The following is a 24,058-nucleotide window of genomic DNA, read 5'->3' on the forward strand; positions in this document are numbered from 1 at the left end:
GATTTTTTCAATGTGAGTGATCGTGAACTCGTTTCTATGGTAAAAGCATAATGTTTTAATAAAACTCAATAAGTCCAAGAGAAATTTTCTTGGTGTGCAGGTTTGTTAAAACGAGGACATTTTTCTAGATTTTCATACGGTAATTAAATGTAATCAACATAATTTGAACCATACTTATTTCAATTCACATTACATAATTCACAAATGTGGAATAGGTTTAAATTAATTTTACACAGCAAAAAAAAATATTTAAATACATTTAGAACTGTCGGTTAGCTTTAAATCCATCTTAACCTTTTTTCAAGCATGACTCAGTCCCCACTAGAAAAACAGGCCATGCTGCCGCATGGGCAGCGCAACACTACGTCACAGTGGTGGATAGTTGTACTAAACTCTTACCATTAAAATCTTACAAACAGCCAGCTTGTTTATTTACCCAAAACATATGGGAATGGCTATGGCAATGAATTTACCAATGAAATCTATCCACTAGTGTGACGTCATGGATCCTGCAGCATGGCCTGTTTTTCTAGTGGGGCCTTGCATGATTGCAGAGTAAAATATAAATACGATGAAAATGAAAAAACCCGTATTAAAACACATAAACACACCAATCCCAATACTATACTAATAAAAAAAATGCAAATCTAACAATAAATGATTTATTAATAACCATATAGTGGAAGTACAATTTTCAATTAACTTTAGACTTTCAGTGAATGCATATTTTTAATACTTTATATGATAATTTAGTTTAAAAAAATTAGGTTCAGGGACTCAAAACTTAACGAGTTTGAGTTACAAAAGTGACATAACTTATATAGTTTTAAAGGTTGAAAGTTTCCATTAAGAGAATTGTTGAGTGCTTCAGTATTGAATAGAGTAGAATTCCCGACGTCAGCCAAGCTATTCATGGAAAAGTCAGGGTTTTATTGACATTATAATTTCTAGGTTATAAAAACATTGTGTTTTGTTTCATTCCGCTAGTTCTCGCTCTAAAAAATGTAATCATTAGGATATTCTTAATGAAGAGCGTATATTTAGGTCAATCAATTCACATGAAATTTATACTCTACATATAAATCAATGCAAAAAAAGTGTTCATTTAAAAGGATTCCCATCTGGAAAATATATGAATTTAACAGCATTAATTTTGGCATTTCAAAACAATAAACATTTGACTTATAAACTAGACATTGTTAGCCTGAGAACGACCACACGCCCCTTCATAGCATTCCCAATGGTTTGTCCAAGTGACTTAAACCGCATCGCTACTTCACTGTCCTTAAGACCATCGCACATACCTCGTCTGAGGTTATTGAGGTTATTTTTTGTGTGTTTTAATAATGTCTAATTTACACCACCAAAGCCAATTCAAGGCTTATACTGACTGTTTGTATACATCAAGAACTTTTTATAATATTAATCCTCATAAATATAGACTGGCTAAGAATAACGATACAATTAGGTTAGGTAAAAAGTATGAGGCGTCGATCTGTGACCAAGCATTTTAATTTACAAGAATCTATTTCGCTGTAAAATAAAATTGTTATCCCTAATAAGCCGCAAATAAGCTGCGATTTTTAAGTCATTTAATCACCAAACTGGTATTTAGAGTATTTATTTTACTTTGACAATTTTTTTACTTCTGAGACAGTGTATGTCGTCTTTCATGATAAGTGTTTTTATTTTAATTTTATTTTGTGTTTTTTTCTACGACAGTGAAATTGTTTTTATGTTTTGAAAGCAAATGGTCCAAACCCTGGTCTTGTTACTATATTAAACGAATACTTCCTTTACTAAATCTTAAAAATGTATTAAAATGTCCCAACTTCGAAGTGCGAAGGTTTTCTAAGCCTTAGGGTGCCTTTGGTATGCAGGAAGTGATGCAACTCCTTGATAAATCAAAGAAGAGTAAGCCACAGGTGATGGTAGGAGGTGATGATTTTAATCCAGGGGAAAATCTCGCGCTCCCAGTAGGGAGGGGGAGTTATGTTAGGAAGGTTTGTGTAAGAGAGAGAAAGAGCGACGAAAGGAAGGGTGGGGGATGCTACAGGATCAATGCGTCCCTAGTTGGCAGTTTCTGCTGAACGTTTCCCCATTGATTCGCTCTCAAACTGGAGAACGCTTTTTCAGCTCCTCTTGATTCTATAAAACTGAAAGGTGGCAATCCTTTTCACGTTAAAAGGGAGGTGAAGTGAGCAAGGGTTTGGCCTCTTATGAGGTAGACAGCCAAACAAATGCGCAAAGTGGAATGGGTTGGATGTTTTGCTTAGGTAGGAATCAGAAGAAGAGGATGAGTCAAGGGACATTGTAATATAAAAAAACGTAATACGTTGTAATATGAAACCTACTGTAAAAGACATCTACAAGTATAAGTAATTTTGTCTAAACCAATGTAGTAGAACTAGGTGCTATGATGAAATAAATTTAGCAATTACAATTTTTAACTAGATCTTATTTGCCACAATTTCGATACTCTATTCCCTAAATTTCCCAAAATCCCCACACTCCCTATTCCCCTTTTGTGGACCCTTGCATCCAAACAAACATACTCAACAACATAAACAAGAGCTGTAAGTGTTTTTCTGTTTGTGTCATTGTGATTTTAATAAATCCTATGTAACTGAAATTTCATTGAAGCTTCAAACTTGAAAATTGACACGGTTACTAAGTATTTTAAAGAAAATTTTCGTAGCAAGTTTCACTTTTAATGATTTTCAGGTTAAGAAATTATATTTGGACAGTTTACCCAGATCTAAATATTCTAGTTAAAATTTTTCATAAAACAGCCAATTTGAATCATAAAAAGATATAAGTGAAAATTTCCTTTGTACATATACCTAAAATACCTAGTAACTATGGTTTCGAGTTTATAGCTAAAATGGATCTTAAGATATCAGTAGATTCATGGAGGTTTAACGTTTTAGTAAAAATCCCATACAGACAGATAACAATGCAGATTCATTCAGCCTACGTTTATAGTTTGGCATAATCTTGTCTGGATGGGAGAAACAAATCCACAAAAACTGTATAGATAGTTCCAGAACACTCTGTATATATCATTAAAACGAATATCAATAGTCTTAATAATAAATAGCTTATACAGCAAATAGATACAACCATTTGTACAACAATGTTTAGTAGAGTTTAAGCCTGAGCAATTGTTAAAATATTTAAAAAACGAGTACAGTATCTTTGATTACATTAATATATTATGGACTCATAAATGTCAATGTGTCTTCGTATAACTTAAGCTAAAAGTTACTAAGGCTGGTGATTTTTTATTAAACATGGTAATAAAGTTCTTTACAGGAAGATTCTTGAAATAAAGTACATTTTACTAAGCACTCGTTTCCGAGAAATAAACAAATAACCCGATTTTAGCTATTCAAATGTATCTTTGTTTTTCACTGTTATTTTTAGGAAACTAGTTATACAAAATTTAATCATTTAGTTCAAACGAAAGTATTGCCACTGTATTACATTATTCAATCCGTGGCGATGAACTGGGGTTGAGAGAAACTCGCATGCGATGACACAACCCCAGCCATTATGATGAAACTGAACATGTCCAGAAAAACCACCTCAATAATCGGGCCTAATCGGAATCGCTCTATTCATTCGTTGTGAAAATGTTTGTATTGCTGTTGTTTCTGATATCGGGCTATTATCCCGTCCCAAAACCCTCAAACACTCTTTATGTTGCAATCTACTCGAAACACATTCCCCTCATCAAAATCCCATGTCCAACTGACTATGGCTGTTTAGGTATACTGATTATTTCTATATTTTTTGTAACTATATGCTGTGTTGAGTATACTGATATTTTTTTACTGGTCGAATATGCTAGGCTATTTAGGTATAGGCCCACTGATATTTTTTGTGACAACTATATATGCAGTGATATTTGGGTGCAGCGATATTTTTCACTCGACTATGCCGGGCTAATTTTGTATAGGTCTACTGATATTTTTGTGACCACTATATGTTTTTTTATTTGGGTATACTGATATTTTTTTACCAATATAATATGCTGGTTTATTCAGGAATACTGGCATTTTTATACTTTCACAGATGGTGTTAACTACAACTGTATTTATAGTCTAGTTTCCCAATAACAGTTTTCAAAGCTAATTAATTTAAAAGATGGTTTGATTACATTTAGGCATCAAAGGTAATATATCATTTAAATTTTTTACTGTACTCTTAAGGTCTTCTAACGATGCTTTTTTTAAGTTGAGATCAGCACGGCAATATGTTTGAGGAATGTAAATACTTGTAATATTGGTGTAGATATTGTAGTTAGAATTATATTAACCTCATTACAAAAAATCTTATGACTTTTCTTTAAAAAAAAAAATCTAACTATATTATTGAATTCAAATCTATAGTTTGTAATTAAGTGTTCAAATCATGTAAATACTTGTAATATTGGTGTAGATATTGTAGTTAGAATTATATTAACCTCATTAAAAAAAATCTTATGATTTTTCAAAAAAAAAAAAAAAAAAAAAAAAACTAACTATATTATTGAATTCAAATCTATAGTTTGTAATTAAATGTTCAAATCGTGATGAAAAAAATTAGAGTTGACAGATCACAGAGTTTTTATGTTGTTTTTTTTATGTTTAAATCCCCTTTTGAGAACAAAAAGACATACGTTTACAACTTCAGTCTAGTTTGAGTATTTTTGTACTTTATTTACATTTATTTATAGTATTTTTGTAATCTCTTGCCACCACTAAAAATAACCAATTATATTTCCATGCAAAAAAAGTTTAGCAAAAATACCAATCTTGTTATTTTCTATAGTGAATTATATGATTATTTTATTAAAACAGTAACTCATATCGTTTGTTTAATCCTTTTTTTATTTGTCACTACAGTATATAGATAGTGCAAATTTCTTCAACATCAACACTAAGCTAAAATGTTTAGCTCGACAACAAACACCACATTGAACAAATATTTTACCACCGTTCTCACGATGAAAATGCAACGAAAGAAAAAGTTATCGCATTAAACTCTTACCGACCCAATCACTCGTGTTTCAACATTTCAACTTCTGCTCTTTGGCTAACAACATAAATGTGGCTTGGTCAACAAAATGCCGCACAGCAAATTATTCAATTATTAGAATTTTAAGATGTGATGAGCTTAGAAATTGGAGGGATTTGGAGTTTCCCTTTTTTTCTCTCTTTCGGTCGGCCATCGATCCTCAAACTCCAAATTATAATGCGAATCAATTTAAATTTTGCATGAAAGAGGGGCAATGAATACTACCTCTGTTTGTCCATGCTTCCCATTCCTCTACATGATAGCTTTGTATAACGAATACATTTTAGGAACAGTATGCCACATATGGAACTCCTTACCTTAAGTGTTCCATAGACGTCAATATCATAGTACCATATAATGATATTTCACGAGCGGCCATACACAGTTCAATAAATTTTCACATCCCTTGGTGCTTGGCCATACGTTGGTTTAAGTGAAAGTACAAATATTTTTTCACCCTAATGGTTTGAGTAATAGGACATATAGTGTTTTCAATACTAATCATCATGTGATCGGTGAAATTAATGTTGCAAGTGCTAACAAAGCCGAAGAAGAGAAAGTTGATAAGGATGAAGAAATGGTGTGATTGTAAACACGATTTACTTATGATAGGCTGCTGAATTATCTTCAAATAACTTTGAGATTTTCGATTTTTTTTTCAAACGTCTTTAAGATTTTCGTAAGTACAGTAGAGTAAAATGCGAACATTCTAACACAATATAAGAAGCAAAAATTGTTTACACACCAAACATATCAAACACCCCCCTTTCATAAGCACATGGCCAGAGAACTGGAAGACTGACAGCATATTGCGCAACACTACCCATAACTAAAACAATATTTAGAAAATTGTGCAACACATTTCTAGATATATTTAATTAAATCCATATAATGCTCAATCAGTTTTTCGCATTTAATATAATCCATGCACTTTAAATATTATTATACAACAATATTGGTGGTATAAGGGGAGCTTTATCTTGTTAAATCCGACGTCTCATCGACGGAATAAAATGGTTGCACTGAAAGAACATTTCCTTAACAATAATGAGATGGCGTGCGTTAAAACTAGTTAAGGCAGTAAAAGATTGTGTTAGAGACTCAATGTCAGTGAAAAGAGTAGCTATGTTATTTTTATATTCATTACCTAAAAATTAGTATAGTAGAAGTCCACTTTTTTTTTAAATTTTGTTAAAGATATGTTAAAGTATTGTTTAGGGGTTAAACTGTACGAAAACATTTATTAGACAATTAATTTCCTCCTTGATGAAGAAATATTTGTATTTTACTTTATTTCATTAGTTTCCAATATGTGTATATAAGTACTAGTTTGGGTAGATAGATAGGATTGTTCGTTTATCGTAATAGAAAGCAGACAAAATATAAACAAATATATTTATTTTTTCGAACCTTAGGCCTTAATTGTGTTTGGTTAGCTCATTGCACACAAAATTCCGAAAATTATGCTTATTTCGAACAATAAGTACAACTGTAAAATTCAACCACTATTTTTACACTTAATCTTATAAACTGGAATAATCTATTACTAAGACTTTTTATACTTAATCTTATATACTGGAATAGATATTGGTATTTACATTCCAACCTTGCTTTAGTGCAACATCAAAGTTTTTATGATTGGGAATTGATTAACTGTAAATAGAAAAGATGGAAAATAAATTTTTTTTGTAGTTAAATAAAATGTGACTCTCAAAGAACAGTATTCTTTTACTGCACTCAACCAATACCCTAATATACTGTTCGGCACAACCCTGCGGTTGTATCTTGCAATAAACCTGTGTTGTGGGATCAGCGGTTGTTATATTGTGTGGCCCATTCACACATATTTCACCATAAACCTACTGGCATAAACCGGGACCATTTTGCGCATTGGTTTTTATGTTTTATTAAAACTGGAATACCTCTTTGGTTGTAAAGTTATCATTGATAGTTGTGTATTTGATTACTTCTGCATTTTTAGCTCATTTTATTATTCAAGATCGTTTATGATAAGTGATTATGAGTAATCGTACATTTTGTGTTGAGATAAATTATGGTGTTTTATTTATTCATCTGTTCCCCCTTTCACAAAAAAAAAAAATAAATAGACAAAACTACAATTGCATGATAATTAGTTAATATTAGGATGAAGCAGACATTAGAGGGAAATATTATGTAAACTTATACTTAAAACTCTTCCAACGTCATTATAAAGATTTAATAATCTTTTACCATTTTCCCATGAGGAATATTTATTATTTGTATGAAAAAGTAAGATTGTTGAGACTAAAGCTATTAAGGAAGAATTCTATATTTTTTTCAGAAATGTAGTATACATTCAACGAAACCAATGAGTATGTTACTTTACTTATATTTTACTTGTAGCAGGCACGTTAATAAACAAGCGTACATAATATAAATTACTTCTTGCAAAACGTCTACTTGAAACTGTTCAGATACTAATCCAAATTGAACCATGCAGCAGCAAACTTATATACCAAGCAAATTTCCATATGCCTGATTGGATTTTCAATTAAATGTATTTAAATAACATTAGGTTTAAAAGTACCCATGTTTACTGCTACAGGGAGGGTAATAAAATGTAAATATTAGTAAAATAAAAAACTTAGTATAAAATAAATAAATTTGCCAAGATAATCAATATATAAAGTATTCATTAAAATCAAACTACAACAGTTTACTTATTAAAATTAAGTATAACAAATGAATTTTCGATTAAAAATATTTTTTTTATTTTCTCCATAACCAATAACCGTACTAAAACACTCGATATACTAAATTATTTGGTTTTTAATATCTTCAAATAGTTTGAAAAGAAATTGAGGAATGTTGTGTTTTGAGGGCCAAAAATGAGAAAACCAATTCTTTACACCGTAAAGCCATGTTCCTATGGTCCAACCATCCTGGTTTGCGAGCTCATAAGTTGGTCCCACACTACATCTTTAAGCCAAATTTCAAAATCGGACAAAAGTCACACAAGTTATCGCGTTCACGGACGTATAGCCTAGATATTTTTTTATAAAATATATACTAATTTGAATGAATTGTGTTTTTGTCGTCTATGGACATCCAAATAAAAAATTATATCGGTCCCGTGTCTATGTCTTACCATGTCACCTACGGTAATAGCTACTTCCCTATTGGGAAATTTGCTAAAACCAAAATTTGAGACTGTCTATTACATAGAAAATATCTACGAATATGCTTTTGGAAAATTGAGTTAAAACAATAAAACCCTATTCTAATTGGTAAAAACATTATAGCCTTAATAACTATGTTCAAACTACAGAATTTCATGTCTAACAGAGTGTGATATTATAATCTTATTACATTTAGGTATTCTCAAATCAATTATTTATTATATTTGAACAATTATTATCACAGACTTTGCGGGAGTAAAACTACCCTTAGGGGAATCTCGGGGCAAACCTTTTTTATCATGCTGATCATTACATCTGTTGATCAAAGATAGCTTCCCCGTCTAGTGCAAAGATCTCTCAAACACTTATTACGAAAACCTGAATTATATCTTTGCGTTTACAAAAATTTAATAAGTGCAATATTTCGACATTCATAGAATGAATTCACTCCATTAAAAGGTCCAACTCAGAGGTTTTTTTTTCTAAACATATACATTAAACAGACCTAATGAACATTACACAGACAGGTTATTACACAGACGCTAATGAAGTTTACAAAAGTTAAGTACAAACTTTAATGGTAAATGTATAGATTTAAATACACGATGATGAGGTATAATATTTCTCTTGGAGTTTTCAAAACCATTTTAAAAGTGCCTCAAAGGAACGAAAGGTGTGTTAAGTTTTATTTTCGTATATAAATTTAATAAACAAAGTATATTGCAAAGGTAATCTTTGTGCCTACATTGGCAATATTTAAGATTCATAGAGGATTTTATTTATTTATTTTTTGAAGAATATGTTACAGCTACAGAACAATGTTCCAATACATCTTAACTAACTTAATTATTATTAATCACAAGATAATGTACCACTTAAGTATATCTTGATCAGTAATAATCTCCTAATTGATATTTTAAAATAACATATGGAAAGTTGTGTTTAGTGTGTTTGAATCCCAGAGCAATATTTGTTTCTAAATAAATTAAGAATACATTTCTAATTCATTATCTGCATAAAGACCAACTTCACTGCTCTAGTTATCTGGAAAGGGTAATTATACACCCTTAACACAGCACAGAAATGAGAATAGTCTCAAGATTCGTCCTTATAACATGTTATGCTGAATCTCGGCAATACAAGTACCTTGAATTATAATACTGTTCATAAATTCTTGTAATTAATCTTATTTTTTTTATCATAAAGTTAACATTTTAACGATTTAAATTCATTTCCATCGACACTTGAGCTAATTAAAACAAAAATGTATTAATTTATTAATTAATTTCAGCTTTAAAAATAAAATAATATCCTTATAGAATTTGTGTAGATATCTTTAAATATTGTGTGACATACATTGACTGCTTTACTTCTAATAAAATTCCAACTGTTTTTACCTAAGATGACAGAATGTTTTTCTCTCACTTTATGGAAATATAATTTTCCAAATAAATGAGATAATAAAAAATTGTAATCAAACATGTACAAATAATTACTACTGTTTCTAAAAGAGTAAAAAAATACAATTAGCAAAAAATATGAAAACCGTTAATAAACCTACGAATAAATAACAAACTGTAAACAAATTAATATACAAAAATGTTAACAAAGTTTTCTAGTGCAAACAATAATTAACAATACAAATAAGAAAAAGATTTAGCCTGTCCAGTGGAAAAGATATTTAAAAGCAGTAATGGAGAGATAGTATTCAATCGAACTCTCTTGAATGCCCTTGTTGAAGTTATGTACTTGTAAAACTCGAATAAAATGGAAAGGATCATTGGGGACCACCATCTTATATATTTATAAATTCGTGGACTTAGAACAAACAGTTTTTCAGCTTATATTTGTAAAATAATACAGACAAAATGGAAACTATTGAAAAAAAAAAAGTTAATAAGACAAAATAACATAGCCGTTCAATACAATAGTTCCTAAATTAATTTTAAAATTTACTCTTTAGACTTTTTACTTTAAAAAATTTAAAATTTTTATCAGATTCTAACATTTTTATGATTTTATTTCAAACTAATTTAAGAAAAGAATTACTACATGTTCATTTATGTTACTGATAAGAAAAGTACGCTTTTGAGGGGTGGCTTGGAACTTCCTCTGATTGTTCTGGAAGAGGATATTTTAGAAAGCTCTTCACATGTAGATTACTTAGGGGTGAGATTGGACGAAGCCTCGTGTACACAGCATGCATTGACGAGCTGCCTGCAATTTGAACTTCAAACCCGTTATATTTAACTACAACAGACAGTTTTTATAAGCTTAGCGCTCAGGAAATTAATATATTGAGCCTTGTTAAGAGATTTATTTATTATTTGGTCGTTGATAGCAGTGGATCTAGTAAATCCAACTAAAATTTAACGCATATCCATAATTCAAAAATGATTTTGTATGTCGGCAAAAAGATTTAAATTAAAATAAAGCGACATTTCTGATAATTTGTATCTATATTCGGTATGATATAATCTTCAGAGCTCTTTATAGATCAAAGAGCAATATTATTACATTCATCACATCACATCACATCACATCAGACAAATCGGATCACACTTTTTACAAATGACAGGAATTAAGTGTAATTTTTATCTGCGAGAAAACCGTAGAATTTACTATTGGCTTATTTTGAAAATTGAGTTATTTAGAATTTACTATTTATTTTGTCTAAGAGAGGTGTTGTTTCAACTTGTTCATGCTGATGGCAACTCAATGACATTTGTTCTTATATTACGACCTAAATTCGACCCAATAACAACGTTGCAATTGGCTTTGAAAATGAAACAGTATATTGCATCTCTGTGGCATAAATTGGCTCCTTTTGACACGGGCTTAAGTTAAACTGCCGAGGTGAAGGGGAGACTATATCATGTGAGAGGGTCGAAAAAACTCGTGTTTTCGTTAAACTGTTCCATTGAGCTAGCTAAATCTCAAAATAATAATTTAGAATATTATTTTTATAAATTAGCCCCAATTTATTTAAGCCATGTTTTGCTATTGTAAATTAACAGCTGTTACCATTACATAGAAGTATCACGTATTACCCCGAAAAGACAATAATACAATTCTTTAAATTTGTCTTAAGTTTGATAAAAGTAACATACGAAATGGCACAATGAACTCAGCACATTTCGATAACGATGAAATTATTGTTTTATCAGTCAGGACTAACTTATTTTCTTCTGTAAAGTCAGCGTACCTATTTAAAGTTAGACAATGGACTAATATTCTGACTTGAGCTGATTCTTTTTCTCCATAGGGAGTTGTTACACTCTACAAAAGAAGGGATGGACTGGGAAACCTTGGCTTGGATATTGATTTTATTTTACTTACAAAATGGGAGACTGAAACCAAATATTTACAACATTTGAACAATCACTATTAAACATATTTAAACAATACCATCTGGTCCAAATTCAAATACATCTAAACAGTATTTTCATGGACAGTAGAATTGATCTTTAACAGGAGTAAAATTACATATCTAGTCCCACAACACACGTGGGGGCTCACAATTAGCATTGGTTGTACAACCCTGTTTTATTTAATTTAAACAGCTGTTTTGCAGCAGAGTAACAAATAATTAAATTTAAAATACCCTACAAGATCGCGGGCTGAGTGTAGTATGGTAAACATTAAAACTCGACGAGACGTTAGGTACCTTGCACAACGTATCTCGAATATTTAGTTCAAAGATTCCTTCAGAAGCACTTCTGGTGCACACAAAGGCATAGCACAGAAGCAAAGTTAAGTGGAGACTTTTATTTATCTTGCTAAAACTTCACTTTGGGCCTTTGATGTTTATCATAAATTTCAGCCGTTTCTAGATGACATGTTCGGTGACGTATTTAATGGTTATTGATAGTTAGTGACCTGAATTGATAATTGTTATATCAATTTGTATGGCACGGCTAAATTTTCCAATACAAACCATAGTTTGGGTTTATAGTAATAGTTTATGTGTGAATCAATATTTGTAATCAATATTGGTTGTGCATGTTAAATGTATCCGTTACTTTAGATAGGCATTTTCGAGATTTGATACCACCAGAAAGTATGTTAGTTTACTTTCTAATTCTGATTTTTCACAACTTTATTATGTTAGGTTAAAATGTCAATAGTTATTTCTTGATGACCATGCTAAATCTGCTTGATGTCTTCCTGTTACAACATTTTATTAATTTTTAAAACCAAAGGTCTCCTTGTACCATGATTTTGACCGTTCTTCAGGACTCAGAAGAAACGTATCATGCAAAGAAAAAAAAATACTGCACCACCGGTATTAGGACAGGAGTGGTATGGATCAAAAACATAAAGTAATTTCGTCAAGCCGCCCGAATCTCATACTGGTATATAGGAGTAAGTTAGTTTATGCCATTCTTAAGTCACAGAGCATACATACAAGAGTGAGGATTAAGACATCTGCCATCGTACATCTGCCATGACACTTGTTACATCGACTGTACGACCTGCATGTCTATGGGTACGGGTACGCATCATCATTAGTGTATGGAATGAGTTGTCCAGAACCAATTTGTATGGCCTCTTTTTGTATTGATGACTTAAACCAAAACCTCCTTCAATTCTTTTAACTACTATTAGCGAATCTGTCGTAAATCACCCAACCATTAGTAGGCCTCCAAGTCCTAAGTTTCCCATCTGATTCTCCTAAGAACTCAAAACAAACTCATAGAACTCATAAAGCCTACTAGTAGTGATTAGCTTCTCGGACATCAGTGCTGGAGGGTCGAGTTCAATTCCCGGCGTACCCACAAAACTTAAGGGGGTTTGGACCGCTTTCCCTTAAAAGTGTCTAAAACTAACATTGACTCAATTAAAAATATCACTGGTTTAAGGGAAAAGCTTAAAACCTATGAGAAAGGTAAAATCTTGAAACCTTAACCACTTTATTACGAATTTAGATTTAGCTGGTGACTCATAAATCACTATTTCACTCTAACCCAAACCTCTAAATCCCCACCAATATTATAACATTGTTCCTCTTTTAATAGGTCCAATCCCATTTAAGTTTTATGGATGTACCAGGATTCAAACCCATCCTTCCAGCACCGAAATGAGATATGTCAACCACTAGGCTACCATGATGGTGGTGTATGGTTGTTAGACTTTTGAATAAAACAAAATCAAATATTTAAAAAAATCTGTGATTGTATCATGACATGTATTTTAAATTTGCTTTGACGTATAAGTGTTGACAAGATGTTTAAAAGCTGCCAGTTTCTTGAAATGTCACTTTACTTGAGCGGCGGAAATGGGAATGCTGTGTGTAATACATTTCTCGCTGCTCACTTTTGGCGTCAATTTTCACACAATTACCTATTATGTCACTTTAAGTACATTTCACAGTATCTGTATCAAAGAATACACTGACGGAGTATACATTCTAAAAGTTTAATTTTAGAAGGATATTTTATGCTCCGTTGATTAAAACTGGTTTTTATATAGCATGTTCATTAATACACAACTATATTTTCAACACACTACGATGTTTTTAGTTGTTTTACATAAGTAAATATACTGGTGGCTGAAAGTTACGTTTTGCTGGCCATGCCAGCTGTCATCGTAAATTTGGGGACCGAGCAGGTTTTTACATCCCTAAGGCCGCAAAATCAGCTGCCCGCTTACTTTCTTAAAACATGAATGAATATTAAATACACAATCAGTATCCAAAGCAATTATTGTCTCCGCTGCCTAGCAACTATTATTATTTTTTTCCTGATTTCTCAAATTATTTCTTCACATAACCTTAAAGTTGTAGCTGTGTTGACTATCAGTGTGCATTATTATTGTTGTGAATAGTGGCAATAGGGTATAGCGTGATGAAAAATATCGTTCGTACCACGGACCGAAATGGTTTGCAGCTCTCGATGGTTTTAAGTTCTCGATTTCGTTTCGAACTTAAAAACTATCTCGAGCCGGCAAACCCTAATTTTCGGCCCTAGGTACGAAATGTACTATTATACTGGGTGTCTTGCAACCATATGAACAAACTTTGTCACGTTATTCAGCATGTTAAAAGAAAGAAAAATGTAGCATAACATGGTGTCATATCTCGTTCAGATTTCGGTCTATCTGTCTGTATGTGATTTTTACAAAAATATTCTTAACTTCTAACTGTTTGAGCTACAGCGTTGAAATTATGTAAAGGTTTTTTATTGACCACGTTATAACATGATTTACCTATGTTTGTCCAAAATATGAATACAAATTTTAAAAGCGGGCATGAAATTGCGGCTTTTTAAAATATTATAAAATATATTAAAATATTATTGGGTGATGATGATTGGAGTGTCCAATCGAAATCGATCACCACTTACCATCTTTTATGTATATTTACTTGTGAGTAACGGTATAAGCGTAAATACTGTATATGTTTTAAGTGTTATAAGACGTTTCTTTTATTTACTTTCCGTAAATTTAATGACACGTACAATGCTGATCAAGAAGTTATTTTATTTTTGATCATGAAATCAGACCATTTTCCAACAAACTGATACTGCGGTAGGGATTGGTTTATGGACTTGTAACTTAACTCAAATGTATGCTTGCATTGGCTATGCATGATGTAAGTTTTGAACGTGTCATGTGTTGCCTTCATTTTGGATGTGACTGTGTTGACAACTTTATTATGGTAGCTTTTACATGTTTCTGATTCAAATCTAAAGGTTGGTAGTAAATCTTGAGCGATCAAATTTGTTTCAAAAGTCTGATGATGGACAGTAAAAATGCCAGAGATTTATGTTATCTAAAAAAGACAAAATTATTCTGCAAAAGCACCGGCCTACCCCCGCCACAGCAAACCTGTACACCAAGCAAATACAATTTGTATGATCGGATTTTCTACTAAAATATTTCTATAAAAAGACATATTTATTCCCAGTTTTAATAACATTAGCTTTAATTAGAATACGTTTGTTGCCATAGGGAAGGTAATAAGAGATTTTTTACCAAGTGTTAATATAGGATGAAATAAATAAATTTGCCAAATTTGATTTAAATATATATATTTTAAAACAAGCAAAATACGTCAGTTTTCCTATCCACCATAAGAATATCATTGGAAATAAAATAAAAACTTTAGAAAATACTCTCCCTGGCCTTTAATTATTCAACACTTAATTATAAAAAAAATATGTGGTTTGTTTAAGCGCTACACGATGGCTGCAAGGAAATTTGGGCATTTCTATGTTTAAGGGTAAAAATTAGAAAAAACAATTTTTAAAAACTTCAAAATCCCGTTTCTATGACCAGATCTTGCTGATTCGCGAACTCATTCGGGTTTATACCACCTGTAGACCAAGCAAATACGATTTGTATTATTTATTACCAGTTTAAATAACACTAGCTTTAACTAGTATAGGTTTGTTGCTACCTTCATTACAATGCCTTCAAGTTACATTTCGGACAAAAATGACTTACATTATTGCGTTCACGGCACATGTATATCGTGTTTTTGCCCTCTGGGGACATAAAAATGAAAAGCTATATCGATCGCGGGTCTAGGTATTACCTTTCCAACTGTTAAGATATTCGTATAAAGAAACTAAGGATACTGTAGATGACTTTTTATCCACCCAAGTCATGGATTTCAGACAAAAAAATATAGCACACTATATAACTAACACTACCAAATTTCAAATTTCAAAATTATCAGATCTGGCAAGTGTAAATTTACATTGCGTTAGTTTAGACATTTTATATAATACAGCACGATTTTTTGTAGCTTCTTGTCAATACATACAACGACGACGATTGCAGACTTATAAATTTTAATGTAATCAGTACCAACGCAGAATTGAAGTAACAAAAGAGGCTGACGCAAAAGAATCATGAATATATTCAAATACTTGTAGTTGAGAATTCCATAATAAATAAATTACAAAAATATCAAATTCTTATTAGGCCTATAAACGGATTCGTATTGGATTTATATTATTCTTTTACTGTTTATTTTCCATCCAAACGACGTTTCTACATGCATTTGTCTGATATAATACATTGACTACATACATGACAAAATTATTAATAATTATTTATGTTATTTATATTTTTTTTAGCCTTTGGTGTTCCAAATCGCTGAAGTTTGAGACAAATGTATTTTTTGTGTAAATTACTGTGTATAAATGTTTTATTTTAATATTCAGGACGAAGCTTAGAGGATGCCTGATGAAGTCACTGTGTTGACGAAACACGTTGCAAACTACAGTGAACTGGAACGCCGGAAGAAACATCAATATTTATTAATATTTGACGTTCGTAGGAAATGAATTCTAATAAATGATTATGTTTTATGTAATTTATTTAGGAACGCCAATTGGAAGGTATAAAAAATGAGTATAGTAACTACTGCAATATTTTCTTGGAAACAGGTATGTAAATCAGAAGTTGTGTAGTATTATATATTTTCTTGGCCGGTCTAAAGATACTTTTGTTCCATGCTAGACGACTTTCGGCTGTTGGACTATCTCACTCAAGCTATATAGGTTGCCAAACAAAATCAAGATTGTCCTTTACAGGGCAACTTAAGAGATAGGTTCTGTTATCATGTACCACTTAAACGAAGAGGAAGAGGATTTCAGTCGAGGTACGATTGGCTCAGCAAAGTTTGACTTGACAAAGAGTTGTTGCTTTAGCACTGTAAATTTGCAGAGGGTAGTGGAAGGGGCAAAATACCTAGACTTGGCTACAAGAGCCATGTACCATTTACCATCCGAAGTCCTCGCCACTATCCAAGGAAAGGGGAGTCGTCATCTTCTTCGTCTCTTCTTCAAGTTTCTTGTCTGTAGAGTGATTTTTGTTTTGTTTGTTGTAGGTTTTGTGCATAGGCTATGTAAGTTCCTTGATGTTGAAAGGTGTGTTCTTCTATGAATTCAGAGATGATGTAATATGGTCGGTCAAGTAGGTACTGTTTAAATTTACGGGCAAATTTACTGTTGTAGTTCAAGGATTTTAGGTAGTCTGGAAGTAGGTTAAAGAAACGTGACCCTGTATGTAGTGGAGTGTTACTGGATTTATTAAGACGGTGTTGCGGTAGGTCTGTGTCGGATCTATGTCTGGTGAAATGAGTATGTTGATTTTGGCGGAGAAGTGGTGAGGAATTTTTTGCTAGGATAACTGTTTCGAGGATATAGGTTGAGACTATGGTGAGGATATGGTGCTTTGAAAATATGGCTTGCAGTGTTCCAAGGGGTCCTCCAGTATCAGTATTGATCTTAATGCCTCCTTATGTAAGACGAGAATTTTGTTAATGTTGTTTACTGTTACTGCTCCCCATGTGGTTATTCCGTATATAATGTGTGATGCATAGATTGAGTAATATGCTATGAATGCCGTTTCTTCGTCCGTCAGTGTTCTTACTCTTAAGACATGTAGTGCGGAATTTAATTTTTTACATAGGAGTTCAATATGTTCTTTCTTGCCAATTCAGGCGTTTGTCTAAAATTATTCCAAGAATTTTTGGGGGTTAGTTGTGGGTACTTCCAGATCTTTTCAGTTATTGTCGTCTTCCTGTCGAATTTTGTTAGACGGAGTGAAGTTTATGTGTGTTGTTTTATTTTTTTAAATCTTGAGGTCTATTGATTGACAGATTGATGTTGCGTTTTCCAGGGTTGAATTTACTATGGTGTTCTTGTTGAGAGGATGTATGTGGGGGGATCAAGTTTGTTGTGTGTTCTGCGAATTGTATGCATTTTTGTTGATTTGCGAGTTGTTCTGAGAAACTGTTAATAAAAAGCAGGAAGACGAGGGGCCCCAGTATCGAGCCCTGGGGAACTCCTTTCGTGGACTGTTTTAAGGAAGAACTGGTCTTTAATATTGTGTTGTTCTTCATTTGTTCAACTACAACAAATTGAAGTCTGTCAGTTAGATAGTGTTTGAGCCAGTCTAAAGCTTTGTCCTTTATATTAAAGTAGGTCATTTAGTGAGCTTTGACATCTTGGCTATGTTGGACGGGTTAAAATAGTTATCAACTTTGAATTGCCTTTAAGTATAAACAAGTGTGGAATTGTTTTACTGCTCACAAAACTATACGTTGAAGTCGAACTGACTTCGTTACGATTAAAATAAGATTTACGTTAATAATAGCATAGCCTATTAGATTAGCTTTGTTGATGTAGCTTGTAGTTCTTAAGTAGGTAAGACTTTTGTGTGACCCTATTTGGCCATATTCAGGTACCGTCCGCGATACTAGTGACCGCGCGTGTGTGAATAATTTTGTAAACAGATTTTAAACTAGAGTGTTAGTGGTAAGAAGATAATTTAAGAAGACCTCTGAAGATGCCACACAAACTAGTGAAATGCATAGGATGACACACACATCGTACCTATTCATGAACTACAGGCTACAACAACAATGGTAATCTAATATTATTCAAGTTCTTGAAACTGGGATTGGAAATGAAATAATTATTTGTGGGAGGCGAGTGTGAAAAGTCTTTCGAGTGCAGCAAAGGAACTTTGTGCTCGCGTTACACATTATATTTTTCCTATAGCTACTAAAAAAAACGTATAGATAATTAGTCATGTTTTAGGATAGGTTGAATCCAAGCGTTGAACAAAAAGTAGAACGTTAGCACGAAACAAAATGTTAAGTTATAGTATCAATACTCAAAGGCTGTGAAACGCTGGTCGTAGTTGTAGTATCTTTAAGTGTTGCAAAATCATCTTAAGAGTACACGTATTTCCTGCCTTATAAAAGCACACTGTTTTGTTTTGTTTGGTCGAAATACTGGAGTGCGGCAAAGTAAAATGAGTTCGGTAAAATAAAGTAAATGCAGTAATTCGCTACTTTGCATGTTATTATTAGTGGAAGGAAGCCTGCTTTGTCAGGTAACTGGTGGGAAATATATATAAATGTTGTATTAATATACAATTTTAAATACTACAGTATCAAAACGAAGTAGCGAAGTAGGTTCTCTCTTAATTTGACATTCACCCTTTAGTTGTGCATATTGAAAGGGCAAGGGTGCAAGTATGTTCAAGAGTGGTATTTTTAGTGGCCTATTTTATTCTCGAAAGTCGGGACTCTTTCTCAGTTAGCAAGTATTTCTTTTTTATTTGACTGTACTAATTTTTTGACTGTACAACTCTTTTATTTACTGATTATTAGGCAGTAAATAAAAGAGTCGGTTTTTTAGCCTGATTTTGAAAATTATTTTAAAAATATTTAGGGGCTGAATGGAGATTGGAAATATTTATATTTATGGGGATTGGAAATGGGTATAGTAAGGGGCTGGACAGTGTATAGGAAATTTGTATAGGGATGTATACGCAGAGGGCAGGATTTTTTAAAGTGGCAAAAAGCCCACCGTAATTTTTTTAGTGGCCTATGTTATTCCCTAAAGTGTGGACTAATTATAGATGGTGTTTACGAATAGCCTATACCAGCATAGGGCAATTTCCAAGTCAGTAAATAAAAGGGTTGGTTTTTGAAAATATACATGGGGGATGGGGAATGTAAATATTTATGGGGCTGGACAGTAGTATAGGACATTTCGACATTTGTATATGAATGTATAGGCAGTGAGCAGGACTTTTAAAAAAGGTGGCTAAAAAGCTCACCATGTTATTCTTATGGGGAAAAGTTCCCAAAGTGACGTATATTTGCTATATTACCTTGCTATATTATTCAGAATGTAAAACACAAAGATTTAACATTCAGACTTATTTGACTTGAAACCTTCAACTTACCTGTTCAACCCACAGGTTCGTGGTCATTATTTGGTTCTTGAGATTCTGAAAAGGAAAAAAAAAGATTTCTGGTTACCAGGGTTTCAACCACAATGTATATTCTTTTATTCAATATTGAACATTAACCGTTTTAATTATATAACCTTATACAAAATGTTTAAACAGTGTTTTTATCATGATTACGCCAGTACACGCGTTTAAAAAGATGTAAAGATAATCCCAACCAAGTATAGTAGAGGCTACATATAGACACATACATAAATATTAATACTGGTTCTAATTATAAGCCATGAAAATAGTTAAGTTGTCCAATATACAAAACTGTATTCATTATTTTAAATCAGATTACACTAACAATTTATTAAATAGACTCGTTTGACCTAACGTAAGTATTCGTGTGGTATTAACTATGTGTACATTTCCATAAGTATTACGTCAAGCAAAGCTGTTAATTGTATCAAAATATATTCCTCTTATAGGAACAAAGCTAGTGTATGAAATAACAGATTGGCAAACTCGGTTCAGTCAGTGCAATGGATTCTTGATGCCTTTGATTTAGTGGTTCTCGATTACCTGAGACACTGGTAAAAGCCGTGAAGATAAAATATTATCCCTTCACTTAGTGAGAACAGTTCTTTTTAAATGATTCCAAAACAATTTAATACCTCCATCACAAACCTGCAGACTAACCAAATTTCCATTTACCTAGCTGGATTTCTACTTAAATATTCCCTTAATATTGTCAAATTTATTTACTATTTAAAAAACATTAATTTAAATAAGTACTTAGGTATGCTGCTACAGGGAAGGTTGTAAAGTGTGTTCTTTATTCAAATGTTATAGCTTAGTATTAAATAGGTCCTATTTGACAAATTTGTTCAAAATGTTTCCCTTAATAAGCAAATGATAACGATTTATTTTTTCTCCATAAGAATAAGATAGAAATTTAAATATTTGAAATTAAAACTTTTTCCCTAACCATTACCGGTACAACAACGCTTTAACATAAATATTTTATAAGCCCTATTTTTTTACGTGTAAAAAATGGTAAAACCAATTTTACCCCGTAAAACCCTTTTCCCACAGTTTGATCATACTGAGTCACGAACTCATTCGAATAAATGTGGATATGCATGTTACTTCAGAATTTCATTAAAATCTAACGATTTTTGCTCAAGTTATCCTATTAACGGACATATTTGAATTTGAACGGATGGTGTTTATTGCCTGTGGGAATATCAAAACAAAAAATTTAATTGGTCCCGGGTCTATGTCTTAACTTTAGACCTGTGGTAATATCTCATTACCAAATGGGAAATTCGCTAAAAATATAATTTAGCTCTAAATAAAATTACTCTACACAGAATGTTTTAATTTTGGTTGTGTTATTGGTCAATTTAATCGATTTCTTCCGAATGGACTTTTAAATGGTTTTGCAGTGAATGTTTCTTACAAGTGAGGAATATAATTATGTATGAACAGTTTGTGAATTAGCATTGCGCGAGGTGGATCTAACATACAAATAAAACGAAATACGTATTCGATACATTTACACCGGTTATGTAAATTCTTAAGGAGCTCCATTGGCCTGATGATAACTAAAGTGACTCAAAATCAGTGATCAAAATTAATAATAACTTTTATTCTTTGTTTAAAAATTAATTTTTGGCAATGGTGGGTTTATGTTGTTTAGTAAATTTTTACCAAACACGGAATCCTTTGTGTTAAATTATCTAGAAAGAACACAATAAAATCGTCTGCACAGGCTGTGATTTTATTCTATATTAAGGGCTTTTGCGTCTATTTAAATATTTTACTTCTTTAGAGTTCCGCATTTGATTTTATTTGTCATTTTCCAAACTTTGCTGGGTTAATGTACTAATCTTGTTATGTTTTAGGGACTTTCTTCTTATTACCTGAGGACGAGATCAGATATCAGATCCCGAAACGTCGTACAAAATTAGCATTTTACTAATCGTAATCATAGATAAAACATACTCCCTAAGTAGATTTCTCACCCTTATGGAACAGCTGAAGACAATTTTATTGTTAGTTCTGTACGGTTTATGTACAGGTCGTGTTTTGTATACAATTTGTTTCCCATTATTACAGTCAACCTTGTTTAACCAAATAATACGATCTAATCATCAATAATAACTTGTTCCCTAGTTATATAACCAAACAGTAAAGTACAAATAAAGAAATTAACCCTAAAATATTGGAAACAAAATTTCGTCAACACTAGCGCCCAGTGTCACCGTCATGAACTAGACACGAAAAAGGTGCTCCAAAATTTACAATGGGATGACAAGTCTACTTGTGTCGGTTAGTCTATGTCGTAATGTAAAATGATCGCAATAAAACACATTTTATATATTTTTACCATTTTGTTTAAATCTACCTTGTCGGTTTAAAACACTGAATAGTAATAGAAGACTACTTTGTAATTAACCTTAAAATACATAGAAATGTATAATATTGTAGAGTTTACACAAAATTGATGTTATAAGTTACGCTCTAAGCTGATAAAGGGTGTAAAAGATGTGATGTTATACACTTTATTTCTAGCACTATATAGTTCTGTTTGAATATTTTTACTATTTTTATAATTATAAAAACCGTATATGTGCACAATAACCTGTAATGGGGTTCCATAAATAAACAAAATTAAATCAAAAAATGCAAAATACACAAAACACAAATAGTATAATTACCTAAATACGAAATGAGGTTAATGAGTTTTTGTTGATTACCTTCAACCAATTACTTGCTCTGGATTAACAACTAATATACGTAATAAATCGTGATTATAGATAATTGAATAAAGACATGAATCTATGATATCTTTAAGGTTCATAAATTCTGAATTTAGAGCAACAAACGAACGACAGTTTAGATCTTGAAACTTTTCATGTGTGTTTCAACAAATTTTATTACAATTTGATCACACAAAAGCCTTTGGAACAAACCCTTATTTTAAATGGTACTAATAGTTTTTTTCATGGTATAGGAAATTAATAAAAATGCTGTGCAAGAAACACCTTTCTAAAACCAGACAACTAGAAACGAAGAAACACTACATTATCAAGTCTTTGCCTGTGAATAAGTTATTCAAACTAGTTCATGTTGTTGTCGATTCAATTTTAATTTTTAAACATATTACTTGAACATCCCTATCCCTTGTATTTACAGTGTCTCTATGTTCTATTATGGTTTGGTATATTTGCGGTCATGGATGGATTCGTATAATTATCTTTCTTTATTAGTGGGTGAACATAATCTTACAATACTTATTAACACGAGATGGATCAATGACACCATTTAATGACCTTTCCCTATGTTTTGGAGACACAAGGGTATAGCTTGTTCCCCATAGACCCCATCAATGTATATGTGTAAGTGTTTCACTATGTTTACTTTAAAATAAACTTGGTTAGAGCTGGTCAGTAAACTTAAGTATCTAAAGTTGATGATGTTTCTGACTGCTTTAAAAATAAAATACTAACCACATCAATGAGCTGAGATAATTTGAGCTTGATGCAGACGCGCAAGACGTCTGTCGTGTTCACCACAGGCCTAACTAGCTTGTTGTAGTTGGAGAGAAGGTCATCATAGAGCCGCTTGGCGTCAGGATTGCCTGCAACTGCGCCATGTACGACCAGCGCAGACAACAGCCATGCGCGCAGTGTCTCCCCGGCACTGGGGCCCCCACAACCCATCCTGTAACACATGTCAAACTATATATAACTGCGCCATGTACGACCAGCACAGACAACAGCCATGCGTGCAGTGTCTCCCCGGCACTGGGGCCCCCACAACCCATCCTGCAAAACATGTCAAACTATATATAACTGTGCCATGTACGACCAGCGCAGACAACAGCCATGCGCGCAGTGTCTCCCCGGCACTGGGGCCCCCACAACCCATCCTGCAACACAAGTCAAACTATATATAACTGTGCCATGTAAGACTGGCGCAGACAACAGCCATGCGCGCAGTGTCTCCCCGGCACTGGGGCCCCACAACCCATCCTGCAACACATGTCTAACTATATATAACTGTGCCATGTACGACCAGCGCAGACAACAGCCATGCGCGCCGTGTCTCCCCGGCACTGGGGC

At 32.6% G+C, this 24,058-nt stretch overlaps 1 protein-coding gene across 1 annotated transcript in view; it reads right to left on the reverse strand.

Moving 5' to 3' along the window:
* LOC128998955 (acetylcholine receptor subunit alpha-like) overlaps positions 1 to 23,656 on the reverse strand; it is an 88,872-nt gene extending 65,216 nt beyond the window's left edge. Inside the window, exons 1-2 of the mRNA XM_054425310.1 lie at positions 23,444 to 23,656; positions 19,938 to 19,982 (exon numbers count right to left, since the gene is read on the reverse strand). Of these exons, the coding sequence (XP_054281285.1) occupies positions 19,938 to 19,982; positions 23,444 to 23,656 (258 nt within the window). The remainder of the gene's footprint in view (positions 1 to 19,937; positions 19,983 to 23,443) is intronic.
* Positions 23,657 to 24,058: the final 402 nt, after the last annotated feature.

The sequence above is a fragment of the Macrosteles quadrilineatus genome, unplaced genomic scaffold (assembly GCF_028750875.1).
Source record: "Macrosteles quadrilineatus isolate MER2022 unplaced genomic scaffold, UCM_ALF_1.0 Scaffold_7__1_contigs__length_78375512, whole genome shotgun sequence".
Classification (NCBI taxonomy): domain Eukaryota; kingdom Metazoa; phylum Arthropoda; class Insecta; order Hemiptera; family Cicadellidae; genus Macrosteles; species Macrosteles quadrilineatus.